This window comes from Haliotis cracherodii, unplaced genomic scaffold, assembly GCF_022045235.1.
Source record: "Haliotis cracherodii isolate W230 unplaced genomic scaffold, xgHalCrac1.p SCAF_14, whole genome shotgun sequence".
In the NCBI taxonomy this organism is placed as follows: Eukaryota; Metazoa; Mollusca; class Gastropoda; order Lepetellida; family Haliotidae; genus Haliotis; species Haliotis cracherodii.
In genome coordinates, this window is record NW_027266269.1 from 36,087,715 (window position 1) to 36,106,924 (window position 19,210).

At 44.0% G+C, this 19,210-nt stretch overlaps 2 protein-coding genes across 3 annotated transcripts; one reads left to right on the forward strand and one right to left on the reverse strand.

The window, feature by feature from the left end:
- Window positions 1–501: 501 nt before the first annotated feature.
- On the reverse strand, window positions 502–15,852 carry LOC139460788 (uncharacterized). 2 transcript variants are annotated; one of them, XM_071242261.1, is made up of 3 exons: window positions 15,798–15,852; window positions 7,407–7,466; window positions 502–2,260 (listed from the first exon to the last, which is right to left on the reverse strand). In XM_071242261.1, the coding sequence occupies exons 2-3, from the start codon at window positions 7,430–7,432 to the stop codon at window positions 1,828–1,830; spliced, it is 459 nt and encodes a 152-aa protein (XP_071098362.1). In that variant the 5' UTR covers window positions 7,433–7,466; window positions 15,798–15,852; the 3' UTR covers window positions 502–1,827. The 2 variants fall into 2 exon arrangements, with proteins under 2 accessions (XP_071098362.1, XP_071098363.1); XM_071242262.1 differs by having other exon boundaries at window positions 15,794–15,847.
- Window positions 15,853–16,013: 161 nt separating this feature from the next.
- LOC139460404 (serine-rich adhesin for platelets-like) lies at window positions 16,014–17,305 on the forward strand. Its single transcript, XM_071241899.1, has 2 exons — window positions 16,014–16,034; window positions 16,616–17,305. Exons 1-2 carry the CDS (start codon window positions 16,014–16,016, stop codon window positions 17,303–17,305), a joined length of 711 nt encoding a protein of 236 aa, XP_071098000.1.
- Window positions 17,306–19,210: the final 1,905 nt, after the last annotated feature.

Genomic DNA, 19,210 nt, shown 5'->3' on the forward strand with positions numbered 1-19,210 from the left:
TAATATCTGCAGTTAAATTTACACCATCAAATAGGGAATTGAATGTTCTCCAGCTCTGTGTAATTTTATAGCCAGAGGTAGATTCTGTGCCGCGTGGGCGCAATTCTCGCACAACCTTCACTTGTCCGATCTTAGGAAAATGTGCGTCAGAAAAAAACCTCGGCATCCAGAGGGTTAACGACAAGCATAGTCGCCTTTTACGGCAAGCATGGGTTACTGAAGACCTATTCTACCCCGGAATCTTCACGGGTCCTCAAAGCATGTAGCACGGGAACTTCGTGACCTAGCATATTAGCGTATACACGTCATGATAATGATGTAACTTCATACTTGTGCTGTGACGTCATGCTGGAGGCGTAACGTCATGCTTGTGCTGTGACGTCATACTAATGATATAACATCATTTATTATTTTTTTTAATGGATCGCCCATCTCATACTACAGGCGCTGTCATACATACCGGCCGCCTCACAAACGAGGAGATAACAACAAAATCAGAAATAACATTACAGCTCTTTAATAAATAGCAATAGCAGTCTTAGTTGTATGTACACGGAACGAATTCATATCTGAAATTAAAATTTGCCAAGTCTGGTGATATTTCGCTTCCTTTGATTACCACGGTGAGATAATGGAGTCAGTAAGTAGGCGACACAGAATTCCTCCTTTGTCGACAGACATCACCGAGCAATCTGACACTTCCACCTGATATAATTTAATTTAGCTGATGTGAGTTTGCACGACAAAGCCAGACGGCTAGCGTATCGGCGTCTCACTGTATCATCACACTTAATTTTAAAGATTTAAATACACGCCTGTTCAAGTGTCAACACAATCTGCGCCGCATGACAACAATCAGAGCCCACCATTACAAAGCCCAATGTTTTGTTTTTCGTTTTTGGTTTTCAACAAAATCGAGGCGGCGATAGAACCTTTCCATAGTGTTATATACGTAAGTACACATACCGTTAAAACAGGTTCAATTTCATGATTGAATGTCGATAGTTATCCGCCGTGTCGTCTCGATAATGTTCGACATGCTTTAGGTTGGGTTGACTGAGTCTGGTTTTACGTCGTTTTTAGTATAATCCAGCAATGTCACTGCAGGGGACTCCAGAAATGGGCTTCACACATTGTACCAATGTGGGGAATCGAACCCGGGTCTTCCGCCCACTTTAGGTTGGAACAGTGTACGTACGCAGATACCCGGGTATCGCTTCAGGGCAGAAGTATTAAACTGATTGGGTTTTTTTAATCTGAGACTGCGGAGAACTCTGACCACATTATGTCACAGAAAGTGTTGCACTTTTCTCTTGGCAAACGGACCGATTATTAATTATTTATTTTTATCAGCTTCATATTTTTCCCCTACTTTGCAGGGGAAAAAAATATGAAGGTATCACGTGTTTGACCAGGTTTGAATAAGTGTAAGAATAGAATCTGATCACGTGTTTTACCTGTTTTCTCCAACAAAGAAATCCATTGAAAACCAAACATTTTTTTTTTTTCAAACCAGTAGCTTCCAGCAGGGTAAACATGTATATATGTCAAGCGTATGTACACCGTTAAGGCACTCTTTGGTGTTTCGTATTGCCTAAATTTCGCACCTTTCTGAATTCAAATGTCGACATTTTTGCACCAGCCCAAGCTCTAAATATGAGAATAAACATTATCTAAATACATCAACTGAAGGATCTCTGTTAACGCTGTCCCAATCTTCAATACCAAAAACGCCTGTAGGACAGCCTTATTTATTACAAAAGATACGAACAACGGATTCAGAAAAAGGCGCAAATTAGGATACGAAACAACGGCACGGGGCTCAGACTACTGATACGGGGGTGGGGACGTGTTGCCGTCCCATACCATCAACTCCTCAGCGGGCTGGGGGGCGGAGGCCTGGGTCTGCATATGAGCCCGGGTGTAGTTGGGAATATAGTGGATTGTCTGCCCTTGTAAAGCCACTCCGGAAGACGGCGCTGCTCCATAATCACGAGCGTGTTTGACAGCGTCGTACTCGTGTAGGATCCTAAAGAACTCGCCGTCCTGGCTCTGCAGGAGGACAATGCCTGGCTCCAGTTCCATGGCGTACATTGTCTTGGTGTCGATCCGCTGGGACGCCGGACTCAGGCGCTGGTGTTCCTGGTCCTTGTTCCGTTTGCAGGAACAATCCCACAACAAGTAGACGACGAAGGCGAATACTGCTGTGGCTACGAAGGCCGCGATCAGATGGCTGAGCGAGAACCCTCCAACCCTGTAGCTGCAGCAGAGACAAAGATAGAATTATTACATGGGGAAAACAGGGGCATAGAGTTATCTCCCCTTAGACTGTGATACACAAGCTCCTTCCCAGCGCGTGACACCTTCGTTACACCCTCGGTAACATCGCTGCCACCGGTATGGGAGCGGCCATTACAAGAATCTTGAAATTTGACCTCTTACCCCAAATGTAGTAACGTTTATACTTTTGTTTATGTTTTGGCAATGCAATCATATTTAATTTTGAAAAAGATTACGAGTGACCATGTTTTCAAGATTAATTTACTTTGTTGTTTGTATAATCAGATTGGTTCGAGATTGCAGACAAACGGAAAGTCAACCAACGTCTCCCTTACATTCTTACTATATCAATTACATGATAGTTTTAATGAAATAGAAACTCAAATTGACAAGAAAAAAAGGTAATTTAACAGCGACAATCGTCATTTGTTTGTAAACATAACAGTCATTCGGTTGCGAGTTCAACTCCAAGCATGGTTGGGGCTACCTATCACAGTGGGTAGTTTTGACTGGTCGCAGCGATAGTATAGAGAGCTCCGCGAACGGGCTATCGCAGTGGGGAGCTTGTGTGATTTCCATGGATCTGCGACTGTGTTGTTGAGTTATCTGTAAGACAACTTTGTTGTAGGTCAATAGAGACACATGTTTTAAATCGTCGATTGACATAAATTTTTTGATAGGTATGACTTAGAAGTTGACGAATGCCACGTAGACGCACTTTATGGATACCAACTTCGTTATATAAGGGTCTCTACCCAAACGTCACCTTTATAGTAACTAATAGTTACGGTAAAGAAGACGTTATGACATAGGCTCTTGAACCGTTATCAGCCTTATTTGATAATATAGGAGGTAAACCAGAGACCCGCAATGTATGTGTGAGATTGTTCACCAGAGACCCGCAGTGTATGTGTGAGATTGTTCACCGGAGACCCGCAATGTATGTGTGAGATTGTTCACCAGAGACCCGCAATCTATGTGGGAGATTGTTCACCAGAGACTCGCAATGTATGTGGGAGATTGTTCACCAGAGACCCGCAATGTATTTTGGAGATTGTTCACCAGAGACCCGCAATGTATGTGCGAAATTGTTCACCAGAGACCCGCAATGTATGTATGCGATCGTTCACCAGAGACCAGCAATGTATGTGTGAGATTGTTCACCAGAGACTCGCAATGTATGTTGGAGATTGTTCACCAGAGGCGTTGAATCCATGAGGACTTACATGGCTCTCTGGCGGCAGTACTAGATGCTGCTGGCGGGGAGTGTCGCCTCAGACACAGAAGTGTTTTGTTGCTTTGAACGTCTTCTCGGTATTGATATAGGAGCAAGGATATAAAGCGTTTACGTATAAACATAGAACTGTCAAGTCGTTTCGTGATCCGTTGACATTTTGAGATTTTCAGACTCAATTTATTAAACATGTATGTAATTTCAGTCACTTTCATTGCATTTGACGTCACAAGACCTCAACCACTGGTGTCTCCCTGGTAAACTGTATTATCTTCCGATGCTGCCACCATGTGGCGCTACATACTTTTACGCCTTCTTCTAACCGTCTCGCATACATCTCGCTCCCTATCTTCGACATTGTCACGGCAAAAGCCACGAGGATACTGAGACCTACAAATCCTACCATGTACACTTCCAAGCCTGAATGTTCTGTCACACACAGGTACATGAATACAATTATTGTCACACACAGGAACGTGCCTACAATTATTGTCACACACAAGTACATGAATACAATTATTGTCACACACAAGTACATGAATACAATTATTTTCACACACAGGAACGTGCCTACAAATATTGTCAAAAACAGGAACATGCCTACAAGTGTTGTCACACACAGGAACGTGCCAACAATTATTGTCACATACAGGAACGTGCCTACAATTATTGTCACACACAGGAACGTGCCTACAAGTGTTGTCACACACAGAAACGTGCCTACAACTATTGTCACACACAGGAACGTGCCTACAATTATTGTCACACACAGACACATGCCTACAACTATTGTCACACACAGGTACATGAATACAATTATTGTCACACACAGGAACGTGCCTATAATTATTGTCACACACAGGAACGTGCCTACAATTATTGTCACACACAGGAACGTGCCTACAATTATTGTCACACACAGGAACTTGCCTACAATTATTGTCACACACAAGTACATGAATACAATTATTGTCACACACAGGAACTTGCCTACAATTATTGTCACACACAAGTACATGAATACCTGTCTATCATTATAGTCTCCTCTCCGCAGGATACCTATCTATCATTATAGTTTCCTGTCTACAGGATACCTATCTATCATTATAGTCTCCTGTCTACAAGATACCTATCTATCATTATAGTTTCCTCTCCACAAGATACCTATCTATCATTATTGTTTCCTCTCCACAAGATACCTATCTATCATTATAGTTTCCGGTCCAGAGGATACCTATCTATCATTATACTTTCCTCTCCACAAGATACATATCTATCATTATAGTTTCCTCTCCACAAGATACATATCTATCATTATAGTTTCCTCTCCACAAGATACCTATCTATCATTATAGTTTCCTGTCCACAGGATACCTATCTATCATTATAGTTTCCTCTCCACAAGATACCTATCTATCATTATAGTTTCCAGTCCACTAGATACCTATCTATCAGTATAGTTTCTTCTCCACAAGATACCTATCTATCATTATAGTTTCCTCTCCACAAGATACATATCTATCATTATAGTTTCCTCTCCACAAGATACATATCTATCATTATAGTTTCCTCTCCACAAGATACCTATCTATCATTATAGTTTCCTGTCCACAGGATACCTATCTATCATTATAGTTTCCTCTCCACAAGATACCTATCTATCATTATAGTTTCCAGTCCACTAGATACCTATCTATCAGTATAGTTTCTTCTCCACAAGATACCTATCTATCATTATAGTTTCCTCTCCACAAGATACCTATCTATCATTATAGTTTCCTGTCCAAAGGATACCTATCTATCATTATAGTTTCCGGTCCACAAGATACCTATCTGTCATTATAGTTTTTTCTCCAAGGGATACCTATCGATCATTATAGTTTCCTCTCCACAAGATACCTATCTATCATTATAGTTTCCTCTCCACAAGATACCTATCTGTCATTATAGTTTTTTCTCCAAGGGATACCTATCTATCATTAAAGTTTCCTCTCCACAAGATACCTATCTATCAGTATAGTTTCCTCTCTACAAGATACCTATCTATCATTATAGTTTCCTCTCCACAAGATACCTATCTGTCATTATAGTTTTTTCTCCAAGGGATACCTATCTATCATTATAGTTTCCTCTCCACAAGATACCTATCTGTCATTATAGTTTTTTCTCCAAGGGATACCTTTCTATCATTATAGTTTCCTCTCCACAAGATACCTATCTATCAGTATAGTTTCCTCTCCACAAGATACCTATCTATCATTATAGTTTCCTCTCCACAAGATACCTATCTGTCATTATAGTTTCCTGTCCACAGGATACCTATTTATCATTATAGTTTCCTGTCCAAAAGACACCTGTCTATCAGTATAGTTTCCTCTCCACAAGATACCTATCTATCATTATAGTTTCCTGTCCACAAGATACCTATCTATCATTATAGTTTCCTGTCCACAGGATACTATCTGTCGTCTTAGTTTCCTGTCCACTGAATACCTATCGATCATTATAGTTTCCGGTCAACAAGATACCTATCTATCATTATAGTTTCCTGTCTACAAGATATCTATCTATCATTATAGTTTCCTGTGCACAAGATACCTATCTATCATTATAGTTTCCTGTCCACAAGATACCTATATATCATTATAGTTTCCTCTCCACAAGATACCTATCTATCATTATAGTTTCCTGTCTACAGGATACCTATCTATCATTATAGCCTCCTGTCTACAAGATACCTATCTATCATTATAGTTTCCTCTCCACAAGATACCATCTATCATTATTGTTTCCTCTCCACAAGATACCTATCTATCATTATAGTTTCCTGTCCACAGGATACTATCTGTCGTCTTAGTTTCCTGTCCACAGAATACCTATCGATCATTATAGTTTCCTGTGCACAAGATACCTATCTATCATTATAGTTTCCTGTCCACTGAATACCTATCGATCATTATAGTTTGCGGTCAACAAGATACCTATCTATCATTATAGTTTCCTGTCCACTGAATACCTATCTATCATTATAGTTTCCTCTACACTGAATACCTATCTATCATTATAGTTTCCTCTCCACAAGATACCTATCTATCATTATAGTTTCCTCTCCACAAGATACCTATCTATCATTATAGTTACTGGTCCACAAGATACCTATCTATCATTATAGTTTCCGGTCCACAAGATACCTATCGATCATTATAGTTTCCTGTCCACAGGATACCTATCTATCATTATAGTTTCCGGTCCACAAGATACCTATCTATCAGTATAGTTTCCTGTCCACAAGATACCTATCTATCATTATAGTTTCCTCTCCACAAGATACATATCTATCATTATAGTTTCCTGTCCACAAGATACCTATCTATCATTATAGTTTCCTGTCAACAAGATACCTATCTATCATCATAGTTTCCTGTCCACTGAATACCTATCGATCATTATAGTTTCCGGTCACCAAGATACCTATCTATCATTGTAGTTTCCGGTCCACTGAATACCTATCTATCATTATAGTTTCCTGTACACAAGATACCTATCGATCATTATAGTTTCCTGTCCACAAGATACCTATCTATCATTATAGTTTCCGGTCCACAAGATACCTATCTATCATTATAGTTTCCGATCCACAAGATACCTATCTATCATTATAGTTTCTGGTCCACAAGATACCATCTATCATTATAGTTTCCGGTCCACAAGATACTTATCGATCATTATAGTTTCTGGTCCACAAGATACCTATTTATCATTATAGTTTCCGGTCCACAAGATACCATCTATCATTGTAGTTTCCGGTCCACAAGATACCATCTATCATTATAGTTTCCGGTCCACAAGATTCATATGTATTTTCGTCATCAGCTGGGGACTGTTTGCTTACCTGTCGTCATAGTCTCCTGTATCCATGACAACGTCTCAAGGAGTCACTCTACGCTCGTCACTGAAACAAGCAACAGAAGCATCTAAGGTTGGAGATTATTCTAACCATCACAGGCGCATACCTCACAGTTCCAACAGTTGAACAATGCTCGGACATGACAGCGATAGTTTAACCATACAGAACCAGGACTGCAATACTTAAACCATACTGCGGTATGACGGTAATAGTTCAACCACACAGAGGTATGACTGTAATAGTTCAACTACACAGAAGCATGACTGTAATACTTAAACCATACTGGGGTATGACTGTAATAGTTCAACCACACAGAGGTATGACTGTAATAGTTAAACTATACTGAGATATAACTGCAATAGTTCAACCACACTGTAGTATGACTATAATTGTTAAACCACACTGAGGTATGACTGCAATAGTTCAACCACACTGCAGTATGACTATAATTGTTAAACCACACTGAGGTATGACTGCAATAGTTCAACCACACTGCAGTATGACTATAATTGTTAAACCTAACTGAGGTATGACTGCAATAGTTAAACCACACTGCGGTATGACTATAATTGTTAAACCACACTGAGATATAACTGCAATAGTTCAACCACACTGCAGTATGACTATAATTGTTAAACCACACTGAGATATAACTGCAATAGTTCAACCACACTGCAGTATGACTATAATTGTTAAACCACACTGAGGTATGACTGCAATAGTTAAACCACACTGCAGTATGACTATAATTGTTAAACCACACTGAGATATAACTGCAATAGTTCAACCACACTGCAGTATGACTATAATTGTTAAACCTAACTGAGGTATGACTGCAATAGTTCAACCACGCTGCAGTATGACTATAATTGTTAAACCACACTGAGGTATGACTGCAATAGTTCAACCACACAGCAGTATGACTATAATGGTTAAACCACAGTGAGGTTTGACTGCAATAGTTCAACCACACAGCAGTATGGCTATAATTGTTAAACCACACTGAGGTATGACTGCAATAGTTCAACCACACTGCAGTATGACTATAATTGTTAAACCACAGTGAGGTTTGACTGCAATAGTTCAACCACACAGCAGTATGGCTATAATTGTTAAACCACAGTGAGGTTTGATTGCAATAGTTAAACCATAATGCAGAATGACTATAATTGTTAAACCACATTGAGGTTTGACTGCAATAGTTAAACCATAATGCAGAATGACTATAATTGTTAAACCACATTGAGGTTTGACTGCAATAGTTAAACCATAATGCAGAATGACTATGATTGTTAAACCACATTGAGGTTTGACTGCAATAGTTAAACCATAATGCAGAATGACTATAATTGTTAAACCACATTGAGGTTTGATTGCAATAGTTAAACCATAATGCAGAATGACTATAATTGTTAAACCACATTGAGGTTTGACTGCAATAGTTAAACCATAATGCAGAATGACTATAATTGTTAAACCACATTGAGGTTTGATTGCAATAGTTAAACCATAATGCAGAATGACTATAATTGTTAAACCACATTGAGGTTTGATTGCAATAGTTAAACCATAATGCAGAATGACTGGGCAAAAGAAACGTGTCACCTTGTTCAGTAGCTCCATAAAATGAAACAAAGACAGGTGTTAACCATATGATGATTATTGTAATGAACAGAGTTATTTTTCGAGGTCCGTACAAAATTGCAATGCCATATCGATTGTGCACTTGCCATAAGGCCGGTCAAAATAACAATTACATTAACACGAGTCAAACAGAGTACACTCAAAAGGCGCTCGTAAAGTCAAATCGTGCGACAAGACATGTCCTTAGTACCGTGTATGACCACCCCCTGCATCAATGCGCGCCAAAATACGTCTCCTCATGGCTGTCGTCAGTCACTCATCCTATAAAACCTGTTCAAGCTGCTGTCTGTTTGCCGGAGGAGGTACGCGTTGTCTCAACTGTCGATAAAGATGATCCCAGTGATGCTTTATAGGATTCTTGTCTCGAGACTTTGCTTGCCAAGGCAATATCTTAACTTTAACGGTGTGCAGATATTGACGGCGGCATGAGGTGAATTGCCCTGCTGCAAAAGAGAACCCCTTGTCTGTGGACGTAAGAATGACACTACAACAGGTCGCGACACTTCACGGATGATGACACGCCTTGTTGTCCGCTGACCACAAATACCGCCCCATACCATGACGCCTCCTCCACCATAAGGGTGAACATCTGGGATGCAGTTAGCTGCCAGTCGCTCTCCCTTACGTCGATAACCACAGACTCGGCCATCACTTCGGAACAAGGTGAAGCGTCTTTCATCGGTGAACAGCACCCTTTCCCAATCACGCCGCTGCCACCGATGTACAGTTCGTTCCCACTGAAATCTGCGTTGACGGTGTAGAGGGGTCAAGGCCATTCCACGGAAGGGGCGGTAGGCTCTGATACCCACCATGCGGGGTCGTCGTAAGGTTGTTCGTCTGCTAAGGTGTCCCCTTGCCGTCGCGGCCATGGACATTGCAGTCACGTATCGGTTTTGCAGGTGGATTCTCCGGATGTAGCGGTCATCACATGGCGTTAAGATCCCTGGTCCTTCCGATCTTGGACGGTCTTGTGTCTGGACTGTTTGCTGACAATGGCTCAACAAGTTGCTGATACTGGTTTGACTGCAGTTAAAGGTTCTTGCAATGTGGCTTTGAGGCCCTCATATCGTACATACAAATAGCTCTGTCACGTTCCTCTTGTGTGAGTCTCGGCATCGCCACGCCACACCAGCACGTGTGTAGAGTAAGCATCACCACGCCACACCAGCACGTGTGTAGAGTAAGCATCACCACGCCACACCAGCACGTGTGTAGGGTAAGCATCACCACGCCACACCAGCACGTGTGTAGAGTAAGCATCACCACGCCACACCAGCACGTGTGTAGAGTAAGCATCACAACGCCACACCAGCACGTGTGTAGAGTAAGCATCACCACGTCACACCAGCACGTGTGTAGAGTAAGCATCACAACGCCACACCAGCACGTGTGTAGGGTAAGCATCACCACGTCACACCAGCATGTGTGTAGAGTAAGCATCACCACGTCACACCAGCACGTGTGTAGAGTAAGCATCAACATATTACACCAGCACGTGTATAGAGTAAGCATCACCACGCCACACCAGCACGTGTGTAGAGTAAGCATCACCACGCTACACCAGCATGTGTGTAGAGTAAGCGTCACTATGCCACACCAGCACGTGTGTAGAGTAAGCATCACAAATCGTCACTAGCATGTTTGTAGAGAAAGCATCACTATGCCACACCAGCACATGTGTAGAGTAAGCATCACTATGCCACACCTGCACGTGTGTAGAGTAAGTGTCACCAATCGACACTAGCACATGTGTAGAGCAAATGTCACCAGCACGTGTGTAGAGTAAGCATCACCAATCGACACTAGCACGTGTGTTTAGTAAGCATCCCCAATCGACACTAGCACATGTGTAGAGCAAATGTCACCAGCACGTGTGTAGAGTAATCATCACCAATCGACACTAGCACATGTGTAGAGCAAATGTCACCAGCACGTGTGTAGAGTAATCATCACCAATCGACACTACACATGTGTAGAGCAAATGTCACCAGCACGTGTGATGAGTAAGCATCACCAATCGACACTAGCACATGTGTAGAGCAAATGTCACCAGCACGTGTGTAGAGTAAGCATCAACACGACGCACTAGCACGTGTGTTGATTAAGCATCACCAATCGACACTAGCACATGTGTAGAGCAAATGTCACCAGCACGTGTGTAGAGTAATCATCACCAATCGACACTAGCACATGTGTAGATCGAATGTAACCAGCACGTGTGTCTGATAGGTCCGGTGATCTGGTCAGACGTTTGTGGAAGTACATTCAGTAATCTGGTCAGACGTATGTGGGGATATGTCCGGTAATGTGGTCAGACGTATGTGGGGATATGTCCGGTAATGTGGTCAGATGTATGTGGAGAAATGTCCGGTAATCTGGTCAGACGTTTGTGGAGGTACATTCAGTAATCTGGTCAGACGTATGTGGGGATATGTCCGGTAATCTGGTTACGCGTTTGTGGAGGTACATTCAGTAATCTGGTCAGAAGTATGTGGGGATATGTCCGGTAATCCGGTCAGATGTATGTGGAGAAAAGTCCAGCAATCTGGTTAGACGTTTGTGGAGGTACATTCAGTAATCTGTTCTGACGTATGTGGGGATATGTTCGGTAATCTGGTCAGACGTATGTGGGGATATGTTCGGTAATCTGGTCAGACATATGTGGGGATATGTCCGGTAATCTGGACAGACGTATGTGGGGATATGTCCGGTAATCTGGTCAGACGTATGTGGGGATATGTCCGATAATCCGGTCAGATGTATGTGGGGATATGTCCGGTAATCTGGTCAGACGTATGTGGGGATGTGTCCGGTAATCTGGTCAGACGTATGTGGAGATGCTTCCCCTCCCCTGACTGGGAGTCATATCATGCACGTTCATAATATTGTTATTTTATGTGCGCTTCGGTTGGTGTTGTGTATATTTTCTTTTCGTGAACACTTAAATGCTATAGTCCATATATAGTATAGTCAAGGGCAATACAAGAGGATAAGAGATTGGGGGTGGGACGGGGGCAGTGGGGGGTGGGTATGGGGTGAGAGTGTCTCCCGACATTGGCTTCAAACGATGGGCAACCAAACTCAGGCCTGGCTCCAAACTCCTGCTTCTTCAGGAGAGAAGTAATAAATAGCTGAAGGAACATTCGTAGTAGTAGCTAGCACAGTATATGGAATATTACTGATTACTCAGGTTTTCAAACTTCGACAAATAGAAGATGTTGATCTGAGCTACATTTTGTACTCGACCACCTCACACAGCCTCTCATCCCCTCACCCCCTAACTTACACCACCCTCTCACACCCCCTCAAACACTCCACCACCCTCAAACACAACCCTCTCACACACCCTCAAACACACCCTCTCACACCCCCTCTAACACTCCACCACCCTCACACCACCCTCTCACGACCCCTGAAACACTCCACCACCCTCACACCACCCTCTCACACCTCCTCAAACACTCCACCACCCTCACACTACCCTCTCACACCTCCTCAAACACTCCACCACCCTCACACCACCCTCACACACCCTCTTATCCCCTCTCACCACCACCCTAACACCACCCTCACCCGCCCTTCACACAACCCCTCACCCCCTCACACCAACCCCCTCACACCAACCTCAACACCCAACCTAACACATCATCGAACAACCCCAACCCCCTCACACAAACCCCTTCACTAGAACCTCGCACGACCTCACACCACCCGTCACCCCCTCACACCCCCTTACAGAAAGTGATGGTGTAGACGGCAGAGGGTGGTAGGGTACCCTGTAAAGAGCGATAGTCTGGACGGCAGAGGGTGGTAGGGTATCCTGTAAAGAGCGATAGTCTGGACGGCAGAGGGTGGTAGGGTATCCTGTAAAGAGAGATAGTCTGGACGGCAGAGGGTGGTAGGGTATCCTGTAAAGAGTGATAGTCTGGACGGCAGAGGGCGGTAGGGTATCCTGTAAAGAGCGATAGTCTGGACGGCAGAGGGTGGTAGGGTATCCTGTAAAGAGCGATAGTCTGGACGGCAGGGGGTGGTAGGGTACCCTGTAAAGAGAGATAGTCTGGACGGCAGAGGGTGGTAGGGTACCCTGTAAAGAGCGATAGTCTGGACGGCAGAGGGTGGTAGGGTATCCTGTAAAGAGCGATAGTCTGGACGGCAGAGGGTGGTAGGGTATCCTGTAAAGAGAGATAGTCTGGACGGCAGGGGGTGGTAAGGTACCCTGTAAAGAGCGATAGTCTGGACGGCAGAGGGTGGTAGGGTACCCTGTAAAGAGCGATAGTCTGGACGGCAGGGGGTGGTAAGGTACCCTGTAAAGAGCGATAGTCTGGACGGCAGAGGGTGGTAGGGTACCCTGTAAAGAGCGATAGTCTGGACGGCAGAGGGTGGTAGGGTATCTGTAAAGAGCGATAGTCTGGACGGCAGAGGGTGGTAGGGTATCCTGTAAAGAGCGATAGTCTGTACGGCAGAGGGCGGTAGGGTATCCTGTAAAGAGCGATAGTCTGGACGGCAGAGGGCGGTAGGGTATCCTGTAAAGAGCGATAGTCTGGACGGCAGAGGGCTGTAGGGTATCCTGTAAAGAGCGATAATCTGGACGGCAGAGGGTGGTAGGGTATCCTGTAAAAAGCGATAATCTGGACGGCAGAGGGCGGTGGGGTATCCTGTAAAAAGCGATAATCTGGACGGCAGAGGGTGATAGGGTATCTGTAAAGAGAGATAATCTGGACAGCAGAGGGTGGTAGGGTATCCTGTAAAGAGCGATAATCTGGACGGCAGAGGGTGGTAGGGTATCCTGTAAAAAGCGATAATCTGGACGGCAGAGGGTGATAGGGTATCTGTAAAGAGCGATAATCTGGACGGCGGAGGGTGATAGGGTATCTGTAAAGAGAGATAATCTGGACGGCAGAGCGTGACAGGGTATCTTGTAAGAGCGATATTAACCGAGGATTGACGTCTCATTTAATAACTGGCTGAGATGATGTGAGGCCCCTTGTACGCACGTGACCCCGGATCATCTGGCGCGGCACAAACAACGCCATCACTACTTTACTCACTCAGTGCTTTATTGATATTGACCGCGAGGCGACGACGCCAACAGATTGACGTGGGCGCTCCACACCTGAAGAACATTTCTCTATAAACGGAATTACAACAATAACAATAATAATAACAATAAGTCAATACTCATGATGAAAACAAGGCATTCCACAGTTTTCTTTAACGAGACATAATCTCAATGGTTCTGTTCTGCTAGACGGTACAGAAATGAGTGTCAACCAAGCGAAGTGCCATATCAACTCGGCCCAGATACAGTTTTTTCAAGGAGAGGCTATCTGAACGACCACTGCATCGAGTTTATGTGCAGTGAGTTGAGAGGGTAGGCAACCCTGCAGAGTCCTTCGCTTGGATGAAGTCGGCTGGCCTGAAAAGTGAAACAGACGGCTTTCTGTTTGCTGCTCAGGACCAGTCACTTACCACTCGAAACCGTCAATGTGTGATTTTGCATCAAAATGTAAATATGAATGTAGGTTATGTAATGAATTTAATGCGACAGTCCAACACATTGTCAGAGGATGCCCAGCTTTGGCACAAACCCAGTATCTTAAGCGACATGATGGTGTAGCTCGATCATTTTATTCCAGTCTTCGCCATGCTTGTGGTTTTGACACAGAGGTCCACCCATGGTACGACCCGGAATATGTAGAGGGCGTCATGGAAAATGATCAATACAACATTCTTTGGAATAGGCCCATTCACAGACTTAGACGTATCCAGGCCAACAAACCTGATCTTGTCCTTTTTGATAAACCCAATGAAATCATTTATATCATTGAATTTTCTGTCCCCTTTGACAGTAATGTGATTGACAAGATTGAGGAAAAACATGGCAAATATGCGGAACTCGCTTTCGAAATGTCACGCTTGCATCCCAAGTACTAAGTTGTCCGACTTCCCATTGTTCTCGGTGTCTTAGGTTTGGTACCTCCCAATCTGTTGACTGACATTGGGAGAGTACCCGGGTTTGCTACCAGGAATACAGCCCATCTGACAATCTGGGTAATGCAGAAGGCTGCAGTGTTGGTGAGTCTCAGCATTCTCCGAAAAGTCCTTGGTACGTTTGACTAGGCAGCGCTTTCTGGGAGAAGTCCCATTCGCTGTCTGGGCTGCGTGTGGAGGGGGCAAGGGCCCGGAGCTGATGATGAGCCTTACCAGCCTGACTGTGCCAGGATCACACAAACCCTCTTTGCTGCATTTTTTAAATTGTAATCAGTAAATAATAATAATGATGATGATGATGATGATGGATGATGGATGATGGAGGATGGATGATGATGATGATGATGATGATGATGATGATGATGATGATAATAATAATTGGGTTTCATTGATTGCTGAAATATTTGTTTTCTGATGGTTACAATACTTGGCCTGGCTGGAGGACGTCCGTGCGTCAACCGAGGCGGCTCCTCTATATGCTTCAAGAATGAATGAATGAATGACTGAATGAATGAATGAATGAATGAATGAATGAATGAATTCAACAGTAATAAGAACAGTTGCGTGCGCGAGTTATGGCTTATCTTCCGAATCAATATTTAACAGCAACGTGTGACGCAGTATGTTAACGAATCAGCCAAGCTTGACACTGAGGCCACCGTCATGTACGTCACAGCGAGATGATCATCAACAAGTTATTATTAAAGTAGAACAAATACTCATTACAATAAACTTACTTACATATATCGGGGCGACGTTCATTATCACAGTTGCCAACTGAAGGGGACGTTGCGCGCATGCGCTGTGACGTGAACGATGTGGAACAGCTGTTGATTGATTTCAACTAGTTGCAGTATCCAACTGCACGTGCTTCATCCAGGTAGTGGCGTGACGGGGTCGATACGTCAACGGCAGGCCACTGTGTGTGATGGGATGTCATCTCATCGTATCATAATGATGGCAGCCGACCAGACAAAGGTAACACAGCCCCAACCATGAGTAGCGGGGGACAAAAGACCCAAGCATGATGGCTAACTTCCCTATGCGGTCTGACTCCAGGAAAGAAGTATCCAGGCCCCTACACCCAGTACAGTAGGGACAAGGGATGAGACGAAGATGCCGCCTGGGTCCAGAGCCTGCTGCTCCACAGGGCACTAGTTGAACTCTTGCAGGCAGTTTGACCGACTCAGTGTATCAAGTTCTCAATTGGATGAAAGAAGGGGCAGGGTGGCCCAGTCGTCTAAGGCGCCGTGATTAGCTGTGCGGATTTGTGTCCCTTAGGCACGCCAGAAACCTATGATTGTGGGTTCGAATCCCTGATTATGTTTCTAGATTTATCAGCACCATGCCCGTCCACGTGGGTTTCACTGAAGTGGTAAACGACTGATACCTGTTTCACTTCGGGCTTTCCTCCAAAATTAAGCTGACACGCCGCGATATAACTGGATTAATGTTAAAAGCGGCGTTAAACCCAACTGACTCACTCACTCCCTGGATGAAAGAAGGGAACCGATGCTCAAAGTTTGCCTGTATCCACGGACGCCAGACTGTCCACACAGGAAAGTTTGCCTGTAACCACGGACGCCAGACTGTCCACACAGGAAAGTGTGCCTGTATCCACGGACGGCAGACTGTCCACACAGGAAAGTGTGTCTGTATCCACGGACGGCAGACTGTCCACACAGGAAAGTTTGCCTGTATCCACGGACGGCAGACTGTCCACACAGGAAAGTGTGTCTGTATCCACGGACGGCAGACTGTCCACACAGGAAAGTGTGTCTGTATCCACGGACGGCAGACTGTCCACACAGGAAAGTGTGTCTGTATCCACGGACGCCAGACTGTCCACACAGGAAAGTGTGTCTGTATCCACGGACGGCAGACTGTCCACACAGGAAAGTGTGCCTGTATCCACGGACGCCAGACTGTCCACACAGGAAAGTGTGCCTTTATCCACGGACGGCAGACTGTCCACACAGGAAAGTGTGTCTGTATCCACGGACGGCAGACTGTCCACACAGGAAAGTGTGTCTGTATCCACGGACGGCAGACTGTCCACACAGGAAAGTGTGTCTGTATCCACGGACGCCAGACTGTCCACACAGGAAAGTGTGTCTGTATCCACGGACGGCAGACTGTCCACACAGGAAAGTGTGCCTGTATCCACGGACGCCAGACTGTCCACACAGGAAAGTGTGCCTTTATCCACGGACGCCAGACTGTCCACACAGGATCTCACAAATATATAGTGATACACATGTAATCTAATGTAATTATTCTCAGCTGGTCCTCTGTTATTTCAGACATCACAAATATATAGTGATACACATGTAATCTAATGTGTTTTTTCTCAGCTGGTGTTCTGGTATTTTGGTCCGTACAAATATATAGTGATACACATGTAATCTACAACTACAACTTCTGTATTACAATTGAGAGCGTCGTTTCGGTGTTGGTTCCGACACCGTCACGAGCTTGATAACGGTGGTATAACCTACACCGGAACGTCGCTCCTAATTGTAACCAAGAAGTTGTTCAGCCATAAACTGTATCCTAATGTAGTACTCTAACTTCTGAATGCCTATCAAAGAAGGACAAGATGTGCTCGTTTCGGCTGTAATAAGCCACCGTAAAATAAATACACAATAAAATCGGTTTAGTACAAGACCAGAGATACATTATCCAGTTTCATCATTTAAAACTTACATTTATTACTTTCAGTTTCCATTCCTTTCAGCGTTAGTTTCTGAAAGCACAACTACATTTAACAGTAAATACATTGGGACTTTTCAAAGTTCGGAATAATGGAGTGGTGTCATGTCTTTGTATATGCACTGTATGATTCTAGGTAGAACTATAACTAGGTGTAAATGTTTGTTGAGAGAATACATGAATACTCTGCAGAATATTATGTCGATCATCCGCCATTAACAACCCAAACATTTCCTCAAGACTCTTATAAACAGCGTATTTTATCTTGGGCTATCTTAATGATTATCGATCATGTTAACAAACCACGGTATAGCATATAACAAAATATGTTTATTGAATGTATCAGTTATCAATACAATTAGTCTTACACGTGCTATAATTTGTTTATAAAATGTATGCTGACATAAGAATATATATAAGAGTGTGATATATGCATGTTTATGCCTGCCATCCTGTTAGTGCACAGACCCGTGAAGATTCCGGGGTAAAATAGGTCTTCAGCAACCCATGCTTGTCGTAAGAGGCGACTAAATGGATCGGGTTTTCAGACTCCTGACTTGATTGATGCATGTCATAGTATCCCAATTGCGTGGATCGATGCTCATGATGTCAAACACTGGATTGTCTGGTCCAGACTCGATTATTTACAGACCGCCTCCGTGGTCTAGTGGTTGAGGGTCCGCCCGGAGAGCAGAAGGTCCGGAGTTCGATCCCGGCCGCGTCATACCAGAAGACGTTCAAAGATGGTACTTGGCAGTAAGGGGCTAAAACAAGGACTGGTCGGCCCGGAGTCAGTATACTGTGTCTGAGTGGGGTATTCATGTTAAACTGCGGCATGGTATCTCAGTGAGCTAGCACTATAAATCGGCACCAGTCCGGACTAGTACAAGCAGCCACACAAACACACACACGTGCATGCACGTCGCTATATAAGTGCAATAATCTTGGACGCGACGTTAAACCCCATTTCACCTCACCTCGATTATTTACAGACCGATGTCATATAGGTGGGATATTGCTGAGTGCGGCATCAAACAAACTAAATGTTAGTCTGCAAGCCTGGACTTGTTTGCTCGATAGGCGGAAAGGAACGAGTGGTGACGAAGCTTCGTGACAGAGTAGCGTGCAGTAGAGGGCCGTGGAATTGTCTTCATACACACCTCATTCACATCTTTCATCACACAGCAGTGTGTTGCTGTAGCGTGACAGTGTCTTAACTTCACCTGTCTTTCTGAGGCGGCCTGTGTAGACTGTACCTGTGTGTATGGGTGAAGTGGCCTGGACGACCCACCCGAATCTGGGACACTGGGAGGAGAAATCTGATCCGGGTGAGTCAGTTACTACACTGTTATGTTGATTGCGTACTTCAAGCATAGTTCGCAGGATTATGGCTCGAAGTAGGATAGTACTATCCAATCTTTGTTCGATTGTTTCACAACAAG

Excerpts from the sequence above, each read along its gene's own strand:
- LOC139460788 (XM_071242261.1), bottom strand. The coding sequence starts at position 7,432 with ATGGATACAGGAGACTATGACGACAG. Across the intron at positions 2,261-7,406 it reads ACAGGAGACTATGACGACAG|CTACAGGGTTGGAGGGTTCT; the intron begins GTAAGCAAACAG and ends TCTCTGCTGCAG.
- LOC139460404 (XM_071241899.1), top strand. The coding sequence starts at position 16,014 with ATGGCAGCCGACCAGACAAAG. Across the intron at positions 16,035-16,615 it reads TGGCAGCCGACCAGACAAAG|GAAAGTTTGCCTGTAACCAC; the intron begins GTAACACAGCCC and ends CTGTCCACACAG.